This window comes from Micropterus dolomieu, linkage group LG08, assembly GCF_021292245.1.
Source record: "Micropterus dolomieu isolate WLL.071019.BEF.003 ecotype Adirondacks linkage group LG08, ASM2129224v1, whole genome shotgun sequence".
NCBI classification, from domain to species: domain Eukaryota; kingdom Metazoa; phylum Chordata; class Actinopteri; order Centrarchiformes; family Centrarchidae; genus Micropterus; species Micropterus dolomieu.
Genome location: NC_060157.1, coordinates 28369346 through 28391090, shown reverse-complemented (window position 1 = coordinate 28391090; position 21745 = coordinate 28369346). Strand labels below are relative to the sequence as shown.

General features: G+C 39.9%; 2 protein-coding genes across 5 annotated transcripts; both read left to right on the top strand.

The window, feature by feature from the left end:
• Positions 1–524: 524 nt before the first annotated feature.
• ttll10 (tubulin tyrosine ligase-like family, member 10) lies at positions 525–9382 on the top strand. Of its 4 annotated transcripts, none has more exons than XM_046056605.1 (12): positions 525–697; positions 1900–2236; positions 2561–2705; positions 2983–3101; positions 3360–3480; positions 4287–4372; positions 5622–5802; positions 6257–6428; positions 6780–6920; positions 7948–8064; positions 8161–8254; positions 8606–9382. In XM_046056605.1, exons 2-12 carry the CDS (start codon positions 1975–1977, stop codon positions 9289–9291), a joined length of 2124 nt encoding a protein of 707 aa, XP_045912561.1. In that variant the 5' UTR covers positions 525–697; positions 1900–1974; the 3' UTR covers positions 9292–9382. The 4 variants fall into 4 exon arrangements, with proteins under 4 accessions (XP_045912561.1, XP_045912559.1, XP_045912562.1 ...); XM_046056603.1 differs by having other exon boundaries at positions 2555–2705; XM_046056606.1 differs by having other exon boundaries at positions 1900–2246; positions 2634–2705.
• A 710-nt stretch (positions 9383–10092) lies between these two features.
• On the top strand, positions 10093–21738 carry LOC123975266. Its single transcript, XM_046056587.1, has 11 exons — positions 10093–10494; positions 12352–12481; positions 13233–13379; positions 13702–13788; positions 14479–14566; positions 14649–14785; positions 14912–15055; positions 17057–17143; positions 17424–17499; positions 17622–17698; positions 18699–21738. Exons 1-11 carry the CDS (start codon positions 10400–10402, stop codon positions 18828–18830), a joined length of 1200 nt encoding a protein of 399 aa, XP_045912543.1. The 5' UTR covers positions 10093–10399; the 3' UTR covers positions 18831–21738.
• Positions 21739–21745: the final 7 nt, after the last annotated feature.

Here is a 21745-nt window from a genome sequence, read left to right as displayed (position 1 = left end):
TTTTGCACTAATTATTAATTATTTTATCCCCTATTGCATTTTTTTTTTTACCAAATCTAAAACTTACAGAATATACAGAACTAAAGAACTTTTCCAGTTTACGTATATAAATAACCATTCAGGATTTTTATTGTTTAAAATGTAGCAGCATCAGAAACAGTCAACCAGTATACATTTTAAGGTGGATACCATTATATTTACATTAAAACATTATGACTCTTTGCAAAATAAATGTTACCTGTAGAAAATAATATTTTACCTTATGGTATAATGGTATAATAACCCGGAAAACTGCCAATCCATTTTGATTGACACTCTGCTCTTATGTTACCATAGGGTTCGCACAACAGAGGCTTACAGGCAATTAATATTGAATGAGGCTAAACCTAGAAGTGGGTTGGGTGTGGGATACATAATCTTGAGTAGTTAGTTTGTCTTGAGCTGCTGTTGTTGTAAGATTCAATCTACAAGTGACAACTGTTGCTAAGGGTCCCATTACCCAAGTAACCAGTGATTGTTTACATTGGTCAATGCACTCAGTTTGCTTACATGCAGTGTGACAGACTATGGCTGATTTCAGTGGGATAATCTGCTGACAGACCATGTGATTTTGTCTCTGTCAAGTCAGTCCTTCAGCCTATGGGTTTGCAGTTGGACTACAAGGTTGAGCGCACATGCCAGAAGACGAAAAAGCTTGGTAGGTTTCCATGGAGTCTGGCTGTCCGTGTGTGTGACGGAGGAGTTGCAGGTAAACCGCTTTGTCTCTGAATGTAGCTACAATAAGGTCATAGTTCTGCTTCTGTCTTCTAATACAAATGGCACATTTACTTCAAGATGGCATAATTTCTTCACATAACGTGTCTTTCAATTTTCTCAGGTTTGCCAAATGCTATAGGTGTGTCTCCTATAACATTTGAACTATACAGACAAAAACAAGGTTTAAAGTCTAAAGCTGCTAGCAAGTGCTAGCAAAGCCAAGAGGCTGAAATGTTCATTACACCAAACAAAACTAGTATAAGCAACATGTCTAGCTATATCTAAACGAAGAGTTTTATCAGTAGTGAGCCTTAACATGTAAGATTTGTTTTGGACAGGTAATGGGGTCATTCAATGACAATTGGACTGTGAAGGTGCACATTTCAGTGTGATGGTGTTGCCAGAGGAAAGGGACCACCACATTGGGAAATACAGATGTCCATGAGCCAAACATAGTTGTTCATGTGACAAAGTTTCAGAGGATCACCAAGATCATGAGGAATCATCCTCTGAATACCATGCTGACATGCTCACAATGACAATATTAAAATGCTGGTATTTAGCATGTACTTTTAATGTGTTAGCTCACTAACCTTTGCTAATTAGCTCAAAGATTATCCCACATGTGTTTTGGGAGTACAGGTGAGGATGGTGGTAATGTAATTAATAAAAAATAATACATTTTACCTGATGATTACAATTTATCCTGAGGGGGACATGAATGTCTGTACCAAAGCTATGGAGACATTTTTTGTGTGAGATATTATACTGGATTAGTGAAAACTATGGAATATGATGGTACCAGACGAAAGTCAGGGGATCAACAAAGTCAATATGATCCATCCTGCAGGGACTGTGGATGTCTGTAAAACAACCCATCCAGTGGTTGTTGAAATATTTCAGTCTGAACCAAAGTGATGGACCAACCTACCAGCAGACTGACATAGCCATGCTATGCCAGCCAAAATGTTAGCATGGTTAATGAAAAAAATCTTGTGTGACCGTACCAAACATGTAAAGACGTACGTGAAGGGTAAAGTGGTTCTCTCCTTCTTCTCCTCTCATATTTCACCAAATCTTCAGTGTACTCTGACTCACAATACAAAACGTTTCATTCCTGTCCTGGCTTATTTTTGAATACAGTGTCCCTGCGCACCAAAAAAAAGGTCTATTGGAAAATTTCTAGCCATCACCAACAATCTACAAGTGCATAAGGTCATGTCATCTGAGTGCTGGGTGGAGCCCTGCAGTGAGGGCCAGGCACAGGGGACCGGACTGGAGAAGCAACAAGGGGAAGAAGTGAAGAAAGAGGAAGTGGAGGTTCCCTGCGGGGACAACCAGCCGGTAGGAAGCCTGAGGCAGGAGGAGCCAGGAAGAGAACGGCCTTCATCACCTGACCTGGAGCAGGTCCAGAGGGTGGAGACGCAGACTCAGGAAAAAAGAGAGAGGTTTTCCCATGAAAGCCGGGATAGAGGGTCAGGTTTGTGGAGGTTAAAATGGGACATCAAATGTGATGTCTTTTGTTGTCTTTGTTGTCTTTATTGTAGCATAACAAAATACAATACATCACATTACAACGCTGTAAAAAAAAAAAAGGCAATTCACTTCCATTCACTTATAGTCTTTGGGGCTGATGGGATTACTTCCCAGAGTTGTTGTAATCCACTGATATTTTTAGCTGTGCATCCATATAAATTCATCAACACAATTGAATGTACACATGATAGAACTTAGGTTTATGTGAATGTATGAGAGACTTTGTGCCTGCATGATTTCTGTGTGTTTGCATCTGTAAAAGTATCAGGGGTGTGCCTGGGGGAGCGGTACCTCCGGAGGTCCCTCCCCAGGGGCTTATCATCCTGCTCCTACCTGGACAGGGAGCGGCAGGTAGAGGAGCCCCGGGGGCCTGGGCCTTTCTACTTCTTCGGAGGAGCCAATGGGGCTGAAATGTAAGTAGAGATATAAGAAATTACGAATATGAAGGGTAATAAGGTGTTGCATTTTAGGTATTTCACAAATGTGATCACATCTGAAGTGAATGTCCAATCCAGTTTCAAAATATAAAGCTTTAGAAAGGTGACGACTTCTAAGGAGAGATTTGCTTTCCTGTGAGCAGAAAACATCATTGATCTCCTGTATATTTTCAGTCAAACCCTAGTTTTTACATGTGACCCCGTGCTTCTGGATTTTTGTGTGATTGATTTGATCGGGGTTCTTTTCCTTTAGAGTGAGCAGTTACTGTGAAAGCAGGGGCTGGAAGAGGATTTACAACAAGCGCAGGGAGGATTTCAAACTCAAGTGGTGTGAGACTAAATCACCTGCCAGCTACTGTAACTTCAGAGAAGGTTTAGTAATTACTATATTAATCACAGGACATAATGTGAATGCTGTCTTTTACAATACATTTTTAAAATGTACCACAGTGTTACCTACCTTCCTCAGGAAATGCCAAAGAAAATGATAAAAGGACATCTATATCTCAAATATAACCGATGTTTCGTTACTTGTTTCATGTCTGATTTCATTTTGCTTTTAGTAGGAAACAGGTTTATTGCCTTCCATTGACAGAAAGAAAACTTAAGATCCTCATGTATTTTTCTCAGGTGAACAGTTAGTTTACCAGATTCCCAACAACAAGGTGCTCACCACTAAGATCGGCCTCCTCAGCAGTCTACGTGAATATGAGCGGGTCAGCAGCAAAGTCAACCATGGTCGTGGACTGAGGTGAAGCGGACAGCTGTATTCCTGCTGTCTTTGTCTGCTATTCGTTTTTGCTATTCAGACAGGTTGTGTGTATTAAAATCAGACAGATATATCAGTCTATTTCCTTCACAGAATTTCAAGCTGTGTGAAAAATCTCCTAGCAACCATCTGGTACCATCATGGATAGACAATTTAATAAACACAGTCACATTGCATCATCAGAAATCAGGCCTCCGTTTTCAGTCACACAAGCTTGTGTGACATTGAGCATGTGTGTGTCAATTATATAAACTATTTCAGTGGTTAATTATTAATTGTAAATTAATACATTAATACGCTGGACCATACAGGGACAGTAGTAATACTGTGTTAGCTCATTTACAACAATTCCGACATACTTTATATCCTTCTGGGAATTTCCCAAATCATACTGTAGTGTTTTCAGTTTCTGAATGTCTGTGGCCTACATTACAGGCCTTGGAAAATTAATTTTCAGATATGTCAAACTCACTTGAGTCAATCCGTCACAGTAAACACATTGGGATTTAAAATCAATCTGCACTAAATGACAACATAACTAAACATAATTATCACTGTAATGGATTATCAAAAGTTATCATACTGTTGAATGCATTAATAAGAAAACATGACTGTATGAAAGGTACACAATTAAACATGTACAACACTTTTTTGGTTTTAACATTTATATCTAAAATAACTTTCTCAGCCAGTGTTGATTTTCAATATATGACACTAATCTTGCCCAAAAGGCAGTTTCAAACACATGAGGACACGCAAGCATTTATTTGTTGTGTTGTACTCCACAGGAGCCTGAAAATGGAAGAGTTCATTCCCACTACCTTCCGTATGGATGTGAGGGAAGAGAGAGAGGCTTTCTTTGCCCAGCAGGAGGGTAAAATGCCCAAACATCTTATCTACATTAACCTCTAACAAATTAATATCCGGATGAAGCAACAATACAACACAGGTTCAACTGGATTAGTGTTTAGTTAGCGTGCTTCAGAACAGAATAATTTGTGCTTGGCAGTGTTAAGACAACAGTTGCCGTGGTGATTGTTTAATCAAGAGGCTGAGGATGTTGGAAAATAATGCACTTCACCTCCCATAAGCCCTGATAAAATCACCAGGGGAACATACTGTTGCCATAGAGATGAGTCAGCAGAGGGCAGGTCTGAGACACGAACAGAAGGAGAAACGCTCAACAGAATCGCGATGTAGAGCTGCTGCAGCACTGGACAGGACTAAGACAAATAAAATACATTTAATATTAAACCTGATATGTTTTTCCTCTTAATTTTGAGGACTGGATATATGAAATGATCCACTGGTTTCTGTGTTGTTTAAAGACACAGCATTATGATAAGTGGTGTGCACAGGTTATGACAAACATGGTTATCACTAAGTAAACAGGAGAAAGACAGACAGCTGGGAAAGATCTCTCGGTGACGGATGAATCTGGAAAAGAAGACATCAAAAGAACTGTACGGATCAGACCACAGTAATAGAGAATAAAATAAAAACTGACAACGTGTGTCTGAAATCCCCAACCATTCAGTCATTCACTGAAGTAAACACTGAATATTTTATTCTGGAGTGAGTTGTAAATTGAGATTTTGGGCATCTGCAACTTGCACCATCAATGAGAGTTGTGTTGTCACACACACATACATATAATATATATAATATTTAAATATGTATGTATAGAGTAGTATGAGTTGCAACACCTCAAAGTGAGATTACTTCCATTACAAGTAAAGGTCTTACAGGTAAGAGTTACACATGTTTTACATGTAAAAGTACTTATAGCCCCCAACATAGTGTTTAATTTTGGATTATTACTGATTTATCAACGTGTAAGGAGCATTTTTATTTTTAAGGCTGGTTTAGGTTGTTAAGTTGCTAACAAAGCATCATATTTTATAAGTTTTGAATGTTCATATTCAAATATAAAAAAGTGCAGTGTTTCTCTCCAACATGTGGTGGAGAGAACAGAAAAACATAGAACAGTATAAACCTGAGAAGTCTCATTCACAGAATCTCTGAACACAGTAGGACCTGGATATGTCATGAGTTGATTTACCTGATGTGTATATGTCATGAGTTTGTTGATTTATCTGTTGTAACTTTATGACTGTTGCCAGGTGTGAGCAACAATGATGTGTGGATCTGTAAGCCCACCGGTCTGAACCAGGGCAGAGGGATCTTTCTGCTGAAGAGCCAGGAGGACGTAGCCGCCTTAAGACTTAAGCTGCAGCACATTGAGGACAGCAAGGCCAGCAGGAACCTGCGCCACCATCAGCCTCAGGCCCGCATTGTCCAGTAGTGGGTGAACATATGTAACTATTAGGTGACACATTTTACATCTCCAAAAAGGCAACTGTCATGACTGTTTGCAGAGGTTTTTACAGATAAAGCCATTTAATCCTTAAGTTCTTAAATATATTTAAATCTCCAAAACTGCAGTTATGATGTTTTTACCTAAACTTTGAATAAAAAAAGAATTAATGATTAGGTGCTTTAAAAACAACATTGTCATACTAAACGTTGGTAAACTCCAGTAAATGGGTATACCACTTATTGAGAATATTATTTCTTACACTGCTTTCAGTAAGTCTGTGTATACAAATGCTCACAGACTATTTAGGAAAATCTAACTTGGCAATTGTCAGTTATATTCCTCAACATCTCCTTGTTGACAAACGACAAATGACACTTTCCATAGAAACAATGTAGCTGTTGAAATTTTCTTGAAAGTAAAGTGACATTTTGCCCTCAGTTACATCCAGAGGCCACTGCTCCTGAAGGGGAAAAAGTTTGATGTGCGCTCTTACCTTCTGATTGCCTGCACTGCACCTTACATGGTCTTCTTTCGCCATGGATATGTGCGACTGACCTGCGACCTCTACGACCCCAGCTCCAGCAACCTCTCTGCCCACCTGACCAATCAGGTACACCTTAATACTGTACAGAATCTGCCAAAACATCCATGTTGAACTGCCAAGTCACAGTTTAAAGGATAGGTTCACAATGTTTCAAGTCTGTAGTTAGGTGCCCATATCAAAGTTGAATCAGGTGGTACAGTAATCATTCATTCTGTTACTTCTGGCCTTTAAAGATCAATTTCATATATGCTTTAAATGCATCATCCATTATAATAATGGATAGATATTACATCCCATCCTTCTTGGATTACTTGACAGAGAGGTTGAATTGCTCAAGCATAAGCTGTGTCAATATCTGTCTATCTGCTTCAGCTGACTGCTTCATGTGTTTCTTGTCCCCCTGCTGTCCTTCTCCAGTACATGCAGAAGAAGAACCCCCTGTACAGCCAGCTAAAGGAAGACACTGTGTGGTCCATGGAGAGCTTCAACACCTACGTCAATGACAGGTTTTGGGTTGCCAAGGGTCTGCCCAGGGACTGGGTGCTGGGGGCCTTTGCAGTGAGTGCTGCTGTGTCTTGTAGCTCTTTGGGACCAATTACCATTATAATGATGGTTGTTGGCGCATGCAGCTAATTGAGATTGTGGTTAGCCCTGTATGATCTCATTCCTGTCCGAGGGTACATCATGATTTCTAAAATCAAATATCACTTGTGCTGTTTGAAGGTTGTTTTTCTGCATAGTGCCTTACAGTAAAACAAACTGTTCAATGCACACTTCTTCTTTTTGTTTTATATAATGGTTTAAATAATAAATGGTGAACCTCAAACCACAAACCCTGACAGTGACACGTATTAAAATATATACAACAAACTGCAGTGCGGCTGTTTGGTTGAACAGAAACCTGCTAACATAAACAAACATAAATCTATCACATAACAATTCTATGCATCATGGCTTAATCTATTATTAATGAGTGGCACTCCACCAATTGTAAATGTCAAAGTCAAGTATAATGTATACATGTGTGCCTGTATTACAAGACGCTATCAAGTTCCATTATGGGAAGTGTGAGACTGAGTGTTTTTGGATCTTAGATCATATTATATACACGGTGACATACTGGTACTGTGATAAAACTTAAAGTTGCACTGATCAATATTTTTAAATACTCTACTAAGAGCTTCTTATAGCTTGTTGTTTTGGTTGTCAACAGACAGACAGTGAGCTATATTCACTAAGTGGCCATACACCTCCATGTGAGTGATAACATTGCAGCTGAATGTGGAACTAGCCAGTTGTTTTTTTTTTTAACACATTTGCTGTAACAACTTTATATGGCGATAAAACTTCAATGTTGTGTTTGCACCTTGTTCTTCTGCCCCCAAGTGGAAAAATGTATAAATGCAGCTAAGTTGTTTAAACACAAAGCCAGTCAGGAGGAAGGACATTATCAACTCATTTAAAAAGAACAGACAAAGAAATCATCGTTCTATCCAACTACACATCCCCAGACATTATTATGAAGAGCTCCACAATGATAAAATGACTGACTGATTGTTTCCTTTGTTTCCTTTCCATACATCAGAAGCGCATGCAGCAGATCATGACACAGTGTTTCTTGGCAGTCAAATCCAAGTTAGACTGCCGGCTGGGCTTCTTTGACTTGATTGGCTGTGACTTCATGGTTGATGAGGACTTCAAGGTGGGTGAGATGTTGCTGAATATAGTGGTCAGTGTTCAACATTAATTAATGCATTAATGTGCATGTTCTTATTGTCTCTTCATGTGTTCCTAACAGGTGTGGCTGCTGGAGATGAACTGTAATCCAGCTCTCCATACGAACTGTGAGGTGCTGAAAGAGGTGATACCCAGCACAGTTATGGAGACACTGGGTGAGCTCACATTATTACCAGCTGATCACATCTCTCTCTCTCTCTCTCTCTCTCTCTCTCTCTTTATCTCTCAATTCAGTTCAATTCAAATTAGCTTTATTGGCATGAATGTGTAACAACAATATTGCCATATATTTATATATATATATATGAAAACAAACCTTTAGGTTCAGTAGATGTTTATAAAGCTAAACAAAACCAAATGGTTCTTACCTCTTTTTGCTGTAGGGATGGTAAAGTAATTGTTCCCTTTATTAAATATTAACTATTTTTTTTGCTCAACAAGCTGATGTGTGATACCATCCAACATGTTGTTTTTATCTGCTGTCACTCCTTCATGCTCTTCTTTAGATTTAACTCTTGAGATCTTCAACAAGTGTCGTCTCAGGCAGAGGATTCTTCCTTTGGCCAGTCAGAGGGAGTTTGTGCTGCTGTACAATGGAGTTTTTCCTCCTGGTTCAGTGTTGACCCGCAGCAAGAGCAACTCAAACAGTGAATTAAACCCGAAAAGCACCAAAAAGACCCAAAAGACTGAACCGAGAAGATATAAGTCAGGGACAGTGGGTAGAATCATGCCCAAAGCATCCATTGATAATTCTGTGAATGTCTCAATGAGCAATGATGGAAGCAGTGGTTCAAAGTCTGACCATTGTTCCACCACCTCCACTACCCCCTCACCTCAAAGCTCTCCGTCAATGCATGGACCTTCACATTTACGCAGCAGCAGCATACAGAACCCCAGGCCTCGGGTCGAGCTCAAGCCAAGCAAATGCACTTTGCATCATCATTTTAAGGCTGCAGATGAAGTGAAGCACTCCAAGACTCAGCAGAAGACGAGGATCATTATGTCCCTGTCATCACCAGCACTGAGCGAAGGGATCTCCGTCTGTGGGTCTCCAGAGACAACGACACCATTCCTTTCTCACGCTGAACCTCCTTTGTGTGGGAACAAATGTGAAAGAGGAGAGGAACACGATGAAGAGGGGCTCGGAGCGGACGCACAGAGCTTAGTTTCTGAGACAAAAGAGAAACTGTGAGACATTATATTAACGTCGTCAAAAAAAAGAAGAAATCTGACATCTGGTGCTGTTTTGCTCAGAGAAATGCTGATAAATGCTTAATGTGACAATAAAGAATTGATCAGTTGAATAATGATAACTGGGTTCATTTTGCAGTTAGCTGTAAGGAATAGGCAACCTTTGACATTAGTTTAAAAACTGTTTATGCTTTCAATAGCACAAATCAACATCTGTGGCAAATGTCAAATGTATGCATTAGTCATCTTACATTGAGTGGCATCACTTCACAGAAAGAAGAGAACAGCAGAACAGCTCTGAAACACTCAGACATGATTGTGTACAAACCCTCCCACCATCGTAATGTAATTCTAACCAGGAAGCTCAACAGAAGGCGCCACTGTACAGTTGTTGTGGCTTGTTGTTTTGACTGCAGCCCTTCACCTCTGTGTTTCCCAACTCATAATTATCTCACTTGCCCATCCATATTCAGGCTCAGTGCATGTAAACACAAGCAGGCATGGTCCCATCTTTCCCAACAGGATGCTTGCTTCATCCACATGCTGCTTAACAAGGAGGCTGAGTGCATCAGAGAGCCTGACTTATCAATATAAAGAGGTGTAATATTTGTAGGAGGTGCGCTTTTCTACCTATAAAAGGTAAGCTTGTCTTTGAATGATATTATAAGCAGTTTGTATTTGTCATGCTGAGGCGTCAGTAGGTTTCCAGTCTGAGTTCAATGTGTAAAACCAAACAGAGGAAACGGCTCAGTTCTCTGCAGAAAGCCAACTGACAGGAAGGAAGGAACAACTACGCTGCAACTCGATAAAAACTTCTTGTCACTTTTATCTTCAATTCCTCTTCGGGAGCTTTAACACCTTTTGTTTTCTAGAGAAATATACACTACATAGCAAAAAGGGGGAACTAGAGATTACCAGCAGCCCCCCTCCTCTTCTCAGGCGCATAATATCCTCTTGTGGACCCAATCAGCCTCTGTTTTTATGTTATCTCTTTGGTTTTAGTGTGGCATACACACACACGCAGTGGGGATGATTGTCTGGGCAGATGGTGCTCAGTGTGTGGACTAGAAGCTGAGACCAGGCGGAGAGGGACAGACTCGTCGTCCATCATGGGATGCTGCAGTGTGACCCAGAGGCATACTGGAGTGGACGAGGTTGGCCCTGATGAGATAGAGCTCCTGGAACTCTCTGGAGACAATTTAGGGTAAGACACAAATACACATTCAGAGTTTAAAGCTAAGAGCCGTTCAAAAATAGAACAGTATTGGGGTGGGGAATTTACACAATTCTGACTTGGGACTGAAATAAGAGCTACAGGAATATCAGCATTACCTCATCTTAAAATGAAAAAAAAAAACAGATTCTTTAATGTGCTCCACCGCTTTAGAGAAAGAGTATGTTAAAGTCTTGTATAAATGTGGTTTTGTGTAGGCCTATTGTGAGTTCTGGAGGAAGAAGCGGTGACAGTGAAGTGAAAAGAGCACTTTAGCAGCTTCTCTTTTAACGTCTGTGGTTTTCTTTGGCATATCATGCATCATGTTTTGGAGCATATTCAATGATACCATTTCCAGTATGTACATACTGTATGTTTGTTTTCACGGAGTAACAGGATGTGCATTTACACAGACAACTTCCAGGTACTGTTAAGAAACAGTTCAGTTATAAACCCTCTAAAGTGATGATAACACCTGCAGAACAACATATTACATCAATATAATTTCCACCCATCAGACCAACAAGGCAGGAGAACTAATTGGCTCCTATTTACCAAACATGAATGTGGGAACTCAGTGATGCTGCACTGATGTGATTAGCAGATTACTATAAGACAATGGCTGTAGCATGGAGGGGGTTTAATACAGAGCCAGGGCGGGACAAGTCCCCGCTCTTTATAAAGCTGGGAGGATTACCACAGGCTAATCACAACACTAGCTGCCAGTCCTTATGTGTGACTGTTCAATGATTACTACTGGACGTCTGGTCACAGTCCACTCATCTTTGTAATATTTAACACAGACAAGGATGTGTTTTAAAAAGATGCACACTTGCATGTAGATCTACACTCAATCAGATGTGTGTTGTGTGTGCTGATACAAATGTACATACACAGCTTTTTCCAAATTCCATACATAGCAATCAGTTAAGTTATAAAGTAGGCCAAATATTTATTGTCGGAGTGTACTGATTTTGACTATGGTGATATACATGAAATGAATATCCTTGTGTTTACAATCCATGTAATTTACAGTGAATTTGAAGCGGGACTGCTAATGAAATGTATTTCCAAAGATTTAATGCTCCTTGAACCTTCCACACATGTTTTAATGTTTCATTATTCTTTTCAAATAACAAAAATGAATTTCAGTGATAAGCACCAGATCATCCATGACCACATCTACCTCTTTAAAAGTTGTTTCAGCTTGAGTTTAAATGATGATAATATTAAAATTAAACATGTTTGGTTTCTTAAGAATATGGCGGTGATGGAGTCTTATCTGCTTCCCATTCCAAATTTTTTTTAACATTATAGTTACAGATATATCATCTATTGTGAGAAGCTCATCTGTTTCCTTTGTGCATTGCCTTATAGGACAATAGTTTACATCCACATCATACTCAAAAATTAACCATTTCTATTTTTTTCTGTGCATATGTTTGTGTTTTGACATTACCTAATTTTGTGAACATTTTTATGTACACCGACTTCAGTACACCTAGTATTAGTATGTGGTACATACATAAGTATGAAATTGGGACACATATTATGTCTGTAATGGACAACAGTAACAAAATATGGTGGTAAAGGGTAAGCAGGTGGGTCTGTCTCTGCTCCGACTACTCTAATCTGATTATGTCTGACTGGTGCTGGGCTGCAGGGGGGTCAGACAAATTGTGACAAGTCTTATTGCTCGTTAATATCTATTCATTTTCTTTAAGGCTCTCCAGGGGTGTAGCCGGTCTAAGCATTCACTATTAGGGAACACAGGCAGTCTCTGGACTGCAAAACAGAACCAAGCAGAGTATGCACTTTAACATTCAGACTTAACGTGTGTTTATTCAGGGTGTGGAGTCTGGGAGAAACCAGGCTTCAACTTTCAGTAAGGACCAGCAGAGATGAGCAGCAGCAGCAGCAGCAGCAGCAGCAGCAACCGCCCCCGCGCTACCCTTCAATACGACGTCTGGAACAAGAGGTCACTATGTCTTTGTGGCTGTGTGTTGTGTAGGACAGTGGCAAAGACACAAGTGGAAACTATGTTATGCACTTTTCACATGAAGAACATAACGCGTAGTTCACTTTTAGCACACTTTAACGCTTTTTAGTGCTCAAGCAGAGTGTTGCAAGATGTGCCTCACATCAATATCAACAGTTTCCACTCAGTGCTGTTATTTGTGTTGAGTCCAGACACACCCTGTATACATACTGTGAATTTCCATGACAAAAGTGAGATTCTGCGTTCCCTGTTTGGTGTGATTCAAACTTTACAGGAAATAAAAGAGGGAGGAAACACTGCCGCACAAACCTGAGTTTTTCTACTTCTTTCCACTTGAGTGAGAAATTGTCTAAATATGAAGCATCCAAACCTCCACAGAATAACCCAGACAGTTCTCTTGCATTTCCTCGAAGAAGAGACACTGTTTTATTTTTAGAAATCAAAAATTATCTGGACTGTGCAACGTTTTGCTCAAATATCAATGACAAGAGGCTTGCAAACTATAATGCATAATAGAGTAATGACTCTAATGCATGACTCATCACTCTGTGAAACATGTGGCCACAAATAAATACTGATGGAGTGGAGTGACTGATGGGAGTGATTTGAGAAGGCACATGTGTAAAAAACTGTTAAAAATATACATAATGCAGGATCGATTACAGTGTAAATGTTTAAAACTGCAAGTTATAATCAATAGATATGGGCTGATACAGTTTTGTGTCTGTAGGTGATGCTGTGGGGCAGGAGCAAAGACGAGTTGCACCACAGGATTTACTCCCAGCAGCCAATAAGGGAGTGGGAGGGCCAACCAGCCCACATGTATGGAGAGATAATCCATTCCTCTCTGATGCCTCTCTACGACAGCTACACACAGGTAACATAGCACTGCAAACCGGAATCAGCTGGGAGTTATGAGGTGTGGCTCTGTCATCCTAAAGGGGCGAATGCTAAAACACAAACTTAACACAAGCACAAAGTTCTGTCTGTCAAGCAACAGCTTGTACTAATAAGTTGTCAGACAGGTCAGTTTTATTGTTGTGAACATAAAAACACAAACACAAATATGTTGGAGCCTCTGATATAACTATTTGAGAACTGAACACTATGAATTAAAAAGTCCTTTAAACAGGAGTCAGTGCTGCATTAAGTTAGCTTGTTTGGTGTTAAAAAATGTGTCATTTACTTTTTGTTTGTAGGAAACCAGTGAACACTTCCTGGTGTTGTTCTCTTCTCAACTGCTTATCCTCTCCCTGGACCACTCTCGACAAGACTTCATTTATGAGGTAGTCTTTGTGCATTATACTTTAGGAGGTATCGCAGGTTGTCCACTAATCATAAAGTTGGTGGTTTGATCCCCAGCTCCTCCAGTCTGCATGTCTAAGTGTCCTTGAGCAAGATATTGAACCCCAAATTGCTCCTAATGCCTGTTCCATCGAGTGTGCGTGAATGTATTAGTTTCTGTTTTTGATGAGCAGATGGCACCTTGCATGACAGCCTCTGCCATCAGTGCATGAGTGTGTGTGTGAATGGGTGAATGCTAACTGGGTAACTGCTAGAAAGGCGCTAAATAAGTGCAGTCAATTTACCATTTACAAGGTAACAGAAAAACCTATACTAGTACTCAGACAAGAAGTCCTGAACATGAACACAGGACACAAAAAAATTTAAATTAAAGCTACAGTTAATTAATTCTTGCGCAGCTGAGCGATTATTGGTAAGTTGCTGGCTAAGCTTCAACCACATATTAATGCTGCACTAATCAATATTTTATATTAATAGATCAAATGACTATGTGTAATGTGAAAGGTGTCATCACCTGTGTTGTTATCAACTTGTAAACAACAAGCTGCTGCTACTTACATTGATTGTGTGAAATTAGTAGAGTGTCTCTTTAATTTTCCTCCATAATCATCTCTTTGGAAGAACCTGAAGCACACTGACAGACATGATCTTTGTCTTCTCGTATCTCACAGGGCATCCTTCCCCTTTCTGGACTTTCTTTACGAGCCGTCTCCCTGGACCCTGACACGTCACATTCACCACACATGTTTGAAATCAGCAGTGAGTCAGTGGAATTTACCAAGACATGGCAACATAGTGTAAAGTACTGAGCATGATTGATGTTGTTCCTTCTTTCCTCCAGGTCCAATGGTGGACTCCAAGGTCTTCATATGTCCCAGTGCTGCAGAGTTACAGAAATGGATGCAGCTCATAGAAGACAGGAGATACCAGTCACTGACACAACCCATGACTCCCTCCCACGGCACTCTCTCCTATCTTGTAATGATGTGCTTTAATAATATTAATAAAGTGCTTTACATCCGGTTACAACTGTACATGAAAAAGCAGTCTGGCTAAGTTGTAATTAATAAATTGATCACATATATTATAGTATTTCTTCTCTAGCTACCCTGTGATGAGCTCTGGAAAAGAGAAGAACTGAAAAAATACTTACTACGAGCTCCGATATGGCAGTGGGAGGGCTCGCCGATACAGCACATGGGAGAGCCGGGATACATATCTATCGTCCATATCATCACACAGAGACAGGTAATAAATACTTTACTTTAGATTAGATTGTCTGTGGCCTGATAACTTTCACTGTTTATTTGCACTGCATTAGACTACATAGTGGTATATGTTCAGCTACTCCTTAACTAACCAAAAGTAACAATGTTTAGTAATTGGAACAGATTAAATCATTTGCAGGCAAGAATTACAGATTTCTCACATTCTTTCTAAACATAAGACATAACATTTCTGAATAAAATCAACATACTGTATGGCTCTGTGTGCTTTTCTCTTTTGTGCCTTTTTAAGCAAGTCAGGTTTCATATTAAATTTGACCTGCTGGCACACAGTGTGGCATGTGCTGTAGAGGCTGCCATTGCTCTCAGTGATGGTCTCTTTTATTTAAAGGTCTGTCCAGTCTTCCACTGCCCCCTACCCTTTCAAATAGCGCAGGACAGCTACATGGCTGACACAGCACAAAAGGTGTTGGCTTCTGAGACAGCAGAGAGTAGCCAGTCAAGAAATTAGGTTTATTTAGGTAGATATATTAAGAAATTATATTTACTTAATTATTCAGTAAAACCACGTGTGATTGTGACTTGGCCACTGACAGATAACATGGAACATGTAAGCTAAGAGTGTGAAACATTGTTACTGTTTCTGTACCACAGCATTAAACCACATATAAGATAAAGTTCATAGGAACATTGACAAGGGAAACACGTTAATTCTCTTATGTGATTATGGACCCTTGCCAAAACGGCCCACAATCAATAATATCTGGCCAGCAGCTTTGATTGCGTCAAAAAAAAAAAAAAAACCTTTGATAGGGGTACTGAAATAGATCTCAGTCATGACAGCAACAGTTACTCACATAATCACTTCCTCTTTATAGAAAAAAATAAAAGCACAAGAATGTTTTTTCTGCAATGCTTTCTTTCTTTTGCTCTTTTCTTTTGAAAAATGCTGAACGACATTAAAAGAGTCTGTAGCCTGCTTGACACACCTCTGAAAGAGTAGTCAGAAAACGTGATTCCCCTAAATGTCCTCTGCCTGGAGATAATGGGGAAATGAAAAGGCGTCAATTTGTCGAAGAGAGAAAAAAAAAAAGTCCCAACGTGGGATCAGAATCACAACCCACTCGCTGAGAGTCCTTTACAGACTGAGCTAACCAAACACTGTAACAATTATTTCAAATATTAAGTCTTATATTCTCATCCACCAATCTAAAATTGCTCCGATGCAAAACTTATTTGCAGACCCCTGCAGTATATTATTACTACTTCTTCTTCTTCGAATGTACGTATTCAACATAGTAGTGTATTCAACATGAGTGTCTGCACTGCCTGAATTCTACCAGAAGTAGAACAAGAAGAACGTAGTGACGAAACGTGCTCTGTAGTGCTGTTTGTCCGTTTTCAGCTACTGTAGAAACATGATGACGTAACATGGCGATGCCCATGGAAGGGGGGACCCGCGGTTATGTTATTTATATCTATAAATGGCTCATTCTAAGGTAATAAAATCATAATTGTTTATTAAGTAAGGTCTTTACACAACACTGAAAACATGGTTATGGATAATTGCATTTCTGTCAATAGACCCTCAGAAATATTACACACTGGACCCTTAAAAGAAACTGTACTAGTATCTCATATTAACATGGAAATTATTTATTTATGTATGATAATTTAGGCTTAATACAACTTATTTTATTCATTTGGGTACATTTATCAATTATGATAACATTGTACTTACCAAGTTTACGACCGATATCCAGTTATGCAGATTATCTAAAATAGTAATCATCACTCTTTGCACAGGAAATCTATTTCTGTTTGCCGTTTGTTGTTTCTTTCTAATAATTTTGCTAACCTGGGAGTTTGTTAACGTGTGTGATCATCTGTTTCTACTACTGAAAATTACAAAAATAAGACACAAGTTGTAATGTGGCATATGTAAGTATTTTGTCAGTGGTGTGATCTGAATTTGACAGCTAATACAGCAGTAACAGTGACTGTGGTGGCTTTGTTCTTGCAGGGACTCCAAGAAAGACTGATGGTCCTTTTTCCTCAAGACGTCCTGCTACTCTCAGTTGACAACAATCGACTGAATCTAAGATATGAGGTAGTGTAAAATGAGAAATCTATAATACCTCTTTAACCACTGCAGCATAACTAGGCTAGGTGTCTTTACATAGCGCTTGTTCTTTTGACACATGACGTAGGCCCATAGAATGGGGGGAGCATTTTGTAACTCACACCTGCCGCCTACAACGTCACTCAGTGTATTTCAGCCAGTTGCTAAAATCAGGTTCTTCTTGTACAATCATGGTTTAATTTTATGGAAGTGAAAAATTCCTGCACAATTTAATGAACATTGTTTTCTTCCATGTCATCTCCAACAGGGCAGGTTGGCTCGAAACAGCATCAAAGCAGTGGAGCGGTCAGCCTTGCCTGGACGGCTGGAGTTTGAGCTGATCGGTATGCTGTATATACATGATATCAATAATCTTTTTAGCTAAACGTAGCATTGGATTAGGCTATAGCAAATCTAAGCGCAGTAAAATATCCAGTCATTTCATATCATCACTGTTGTGTTTTAGGTGAGCTGGTGGAAACCCTGCAGGTCTCTTGTGTCTGTCTGGAGGATTATCGGAACTGGATGTTTCAATTACAACAGGTTAGACTGTGCTGTCTGACGTCTTTAAAGGAATAAACAAATTGTGAAGAAAATGCAGTACCAATGGGTTATGTGCTGTGAGTCAACCAGATTTAGATTTTGTGATTTTGCCTTCTCAAATGATTCAATTTGACTAGTTTTGAGAGATCAGGGGAAGTAAAACTATGTAGCAATTTATGGGGAAAATATTTAAAGCTGGTGTAATTGATATTTTTCATATTAACAGTGAATCAAATAACTTTGTGTAATATGAAAAGGGTTGCTCATAGTGACACACCCACAGATAAGTACAAAGAGTATTTCAATGTCTATCATTATTTTGGTTGTCTGGCCCACAACTTTACTATTTGATTCAGTGTCATCACTCTCATCAGCGTTATTTCCAAACATAGCAGGCAGTTGTTTTAAGTGAAGTAGTTTTAAAACCCCACTGTACACTACCTGCCCTGTACCAACTGACAGGTGAAATTAGAGACAGGTGAGCTAGTGGAGCATTTAGCAGCTAAAGAACCAGATATTTCCTACAGGAGCTGAGGTAGGCCAAAACAGAGCTAAACCAGAGAAAAAGGGGTATGAATATTGGGCCTCCATTGATTACTCCATATAAATAATAATGTTGCTCCATGTCTGTAGGATGTGTCAGTTAGCAGATGCCAACTAATAGGTTATTCAGAACACCTGAAAAAATGATATTGCAGAAGTATTGCAAACGTTATGTGCACAGTTTGTTTCTGCTGCCCCAAGTGGCCAAAACAAATCAGTTATGGCAGGTTTAAGATTTAAGACAACCAAGACAAGAACTTGTGGATGTGGGACGAAGACTTCTAACTTAGCCACTAACTAGCCCCTTTAAAGTCAGTCATAGTTTTCTTGATTCAGTACTACTTTTGAAGTCATAAAGTTTGTGTTTGCAAGAAATATTCATGTGTGCCAAGGTGATGTCTAATACCTTAACAGGAAAGCAACTTTGCATCAACAAGATTTTCTCTTTGATCTGCAGCCAGACAGAAACAGCCATGTTATTGGGTGTCACGCTGGACCTCCAGTCATGCCAAAGCTGCAGAGGAGCAGGAAGGAGTCCCAGGAACCGATCATAACAGCCGACCAATGTCATATCAATGGACGCAGCTGACTCATTAGAATGTGGAAAATTCACTGTTATTATAAATCTAAAATAAAATGTGTAGATAGTATATTTGAATTTAAACACTTTGTTTATCCCCGAGGGGCAATTGCAAAGACCTAGGTTTTGAACAATTCACATTGAGAAACATCATAATAAACAACCTAATAATAACTAAACGTTACCATTATAGTTCAATATAGAATTAAAGCCTTCTAATTTGCAGACGGATGAGGTAACAGTCCAATGTTGAAAGCAATTTATAAGTCACTGATTGAGTGTGTGTGTGTGTGCGTGAGTATTTGCTGGGGAGCGAAATAGGTAGTGATCGGGGTAAGAAGGGTTTCAGGGATGGTTGAGAGTTGAGGAGCTGAACGGCACAAAGGTTGCTCTTCTCCTCTGAGTTCTGCAGCCTGGACAGTGCAGCCGACGTCCTGAGGGAAGCCACTCAAATGAAGGGAACAGAACATGTGAAGGGTCCTGTACGATCCTTCCAGCTAACCTCAGCATCTGCTGCTCACATATGGTGGAGAGGGCTCTGACAGGGAATCCAATCATCTTGGAGCAGACTTTGACTGAGCTTTGCAGGCAGTTTCTGCTTTGCAGACTGATGGAGTAGAATCAGCATGAAAAGGAGAATGTCATAACGCTCTCAATGAAGGAGTAGTAGAAAGTTTTGAGGATGTACTTGCTAACCCTAAATGAGTTGAGCTTCCTCAGGAGAAATTGCCGCTGCTGGCACGTCCTAAGGATCTCCTCAGTGTTTCAAATTTCATAAGATTGTCGAACATTGTGCCCAAGTACTTCTACTCACCAACAATTTCTGCATTCTTCTCGTGAATAGTGTTGCAGTCCGCCACGGCCAGTTCGCTCTTCTTGGTGGAAGAGGTCACTACCATCTCCTTGTTCTTGTTTACATCAAGTTCCAGGCAGGATTTATCACACCATTCCACAAACTCATGAAGAGCTGGGGCATGGTGCTGTAGGGAGCCTGAAAGCAAAGATAGAAGAACTGTATCGTCAGCGAACTTGAGCAAGTGAGACTTGGCTGGGGGACCTACAATCATCGGTGTAAAGAATGAAGAAGTGAAAGGATACAGCCTTGAGGGGAACCAGTTGATGTGTACAGGACATCAGATAAATTGCCACTGACCAGGACTCTGTGACCTGTTCGTAAGAAAGTCCATTATCCACAAAATGAGTTGGTTGTCTAGGTGAAAATGAGTAGAGAGTTTCTCATCCATAATATGTGGCAGCAAGGTGTTAAATGTCGAGGGGAAATCTGCAAACAGAGATCTGGCTGAAGTGTTGGGAGATTCCAGATTCATGTGGATAGAGTCTGTAATAAATACCTTCACCCACCCCTCTATCTGTGTGGTTGGCAAACTGAAGTGGGTCCATCTGAGAGTCTGTTGCCTTGATAATATGATTTTTGATGACCCTCTCCTTAGCTTTCATTACCAAAGAGGGGAGAGCCACAGGCCTGAGGTCACTGATGATTTTAATAGTACCTTTTTTTTGGTATGGGATTAACTATGGAGTCCTTCCACAGCTGAGGGATTGTGCCATCATCCAAGGATCTCTGGAACAACACCTGTATGACGCGTCGCAGCTGCTCGGCACAGTACCTCAGGGTACTACCACTGATGTTATCTGGGCCAGTTGCTGTGTTGATTTTTGTCTTCTTGAGGGCTCTCACCACATTGTTTGTGTTAATGGTGAGGGAGGAGTCGCCAGGTTTGAATTTGGAGATGGCCTCAATGAGCTGAATGCTGTTATCTGTCTCAAATCTAGTGAAAAAGGAATTGAGGTCATTAGGGAATAATGCTGGGCTGCTGCCTGCAACGTGATGTTGCTTGCAGGAAGTGGGTGCAGTATTCACAGCTACCATGTTCTTGATGCCTTGCCAAGCTGTGCGGGTGTTCTCTTTCGTAAATGAATGTTCAACCTTGTCTTTTTTTAATTTAGCAATTTTGATGGCTTGCTTAACTTCTCTATTGACCTTCTTTTTTTTCAGTTTCAGAGCCAGAGAAGAACCCTCTCTTTTTCTTGTTCAGTATTTCCTTGATGCTTTCCAAGGTTTACTGTTGAGAGAGATAGTAACTTTTTCGATGGGGATGATTATTGTCCACACAAGAGGAGATATATAATGAGACCGTGTCCACTTGCTCATTAATGTTGCTGAATGGAGCTATAAGGTTTTTCCTGTCCATAGCTTCAAAGCATGACCCTGTAGCCTGTTAGTGCTTTCATCAGTCCACTGTTGAATAGTTTTAATTACCTAATTAGACCTCAGTACAACCGGCAAGTAAGCTGGTGCAAGCAAAAGTGAGGGTGTCAGCTGAATCAAGAGGTGGTAGGGCAACAGATTTATATGGCTCTGGAACTAGGCCGCAGCATTTATCCAGTATCTTCCCCCAGCGGGTTGTGCAGGTGACTTATTGGTGAAATTTATATTTTTTTAAACTGTATCAACTGAATAGTGGTTAAAATCAAAATGATCTATGGCTGTGGCTGCATTCACTCTAGGATGAATATAAACCAGGATAAAAAAGAGTGCTGTGGGAGTTCCCTAAGAGGTAGATATTAGTTTTATATATGATTGTGCCACAAAATGGAGATATAGCAGTGAACAGGTTCTGAAATGTTCTCACCTTAAGTCTGATATATTTGGGTGATTTTGTCACTCTGAGGGACTGAGAAGATACTTATAGTTCTCTTTCATGTGGGAGCAAACAGAAACAAGGTCATGACCCAGTTTAAGTCCATACCACAGCTGAATAAATGTTAGAGTTAGAGACTGTAGAGCTGTAAAAGTTACTAAAGAAAATAGATCTAAACATACTGTACATATTTAACTTTGATGTTTTTACCATGCAATATTTTGACTTTTTCACAATAAACTGTTTAAAAACTCTCAAGAG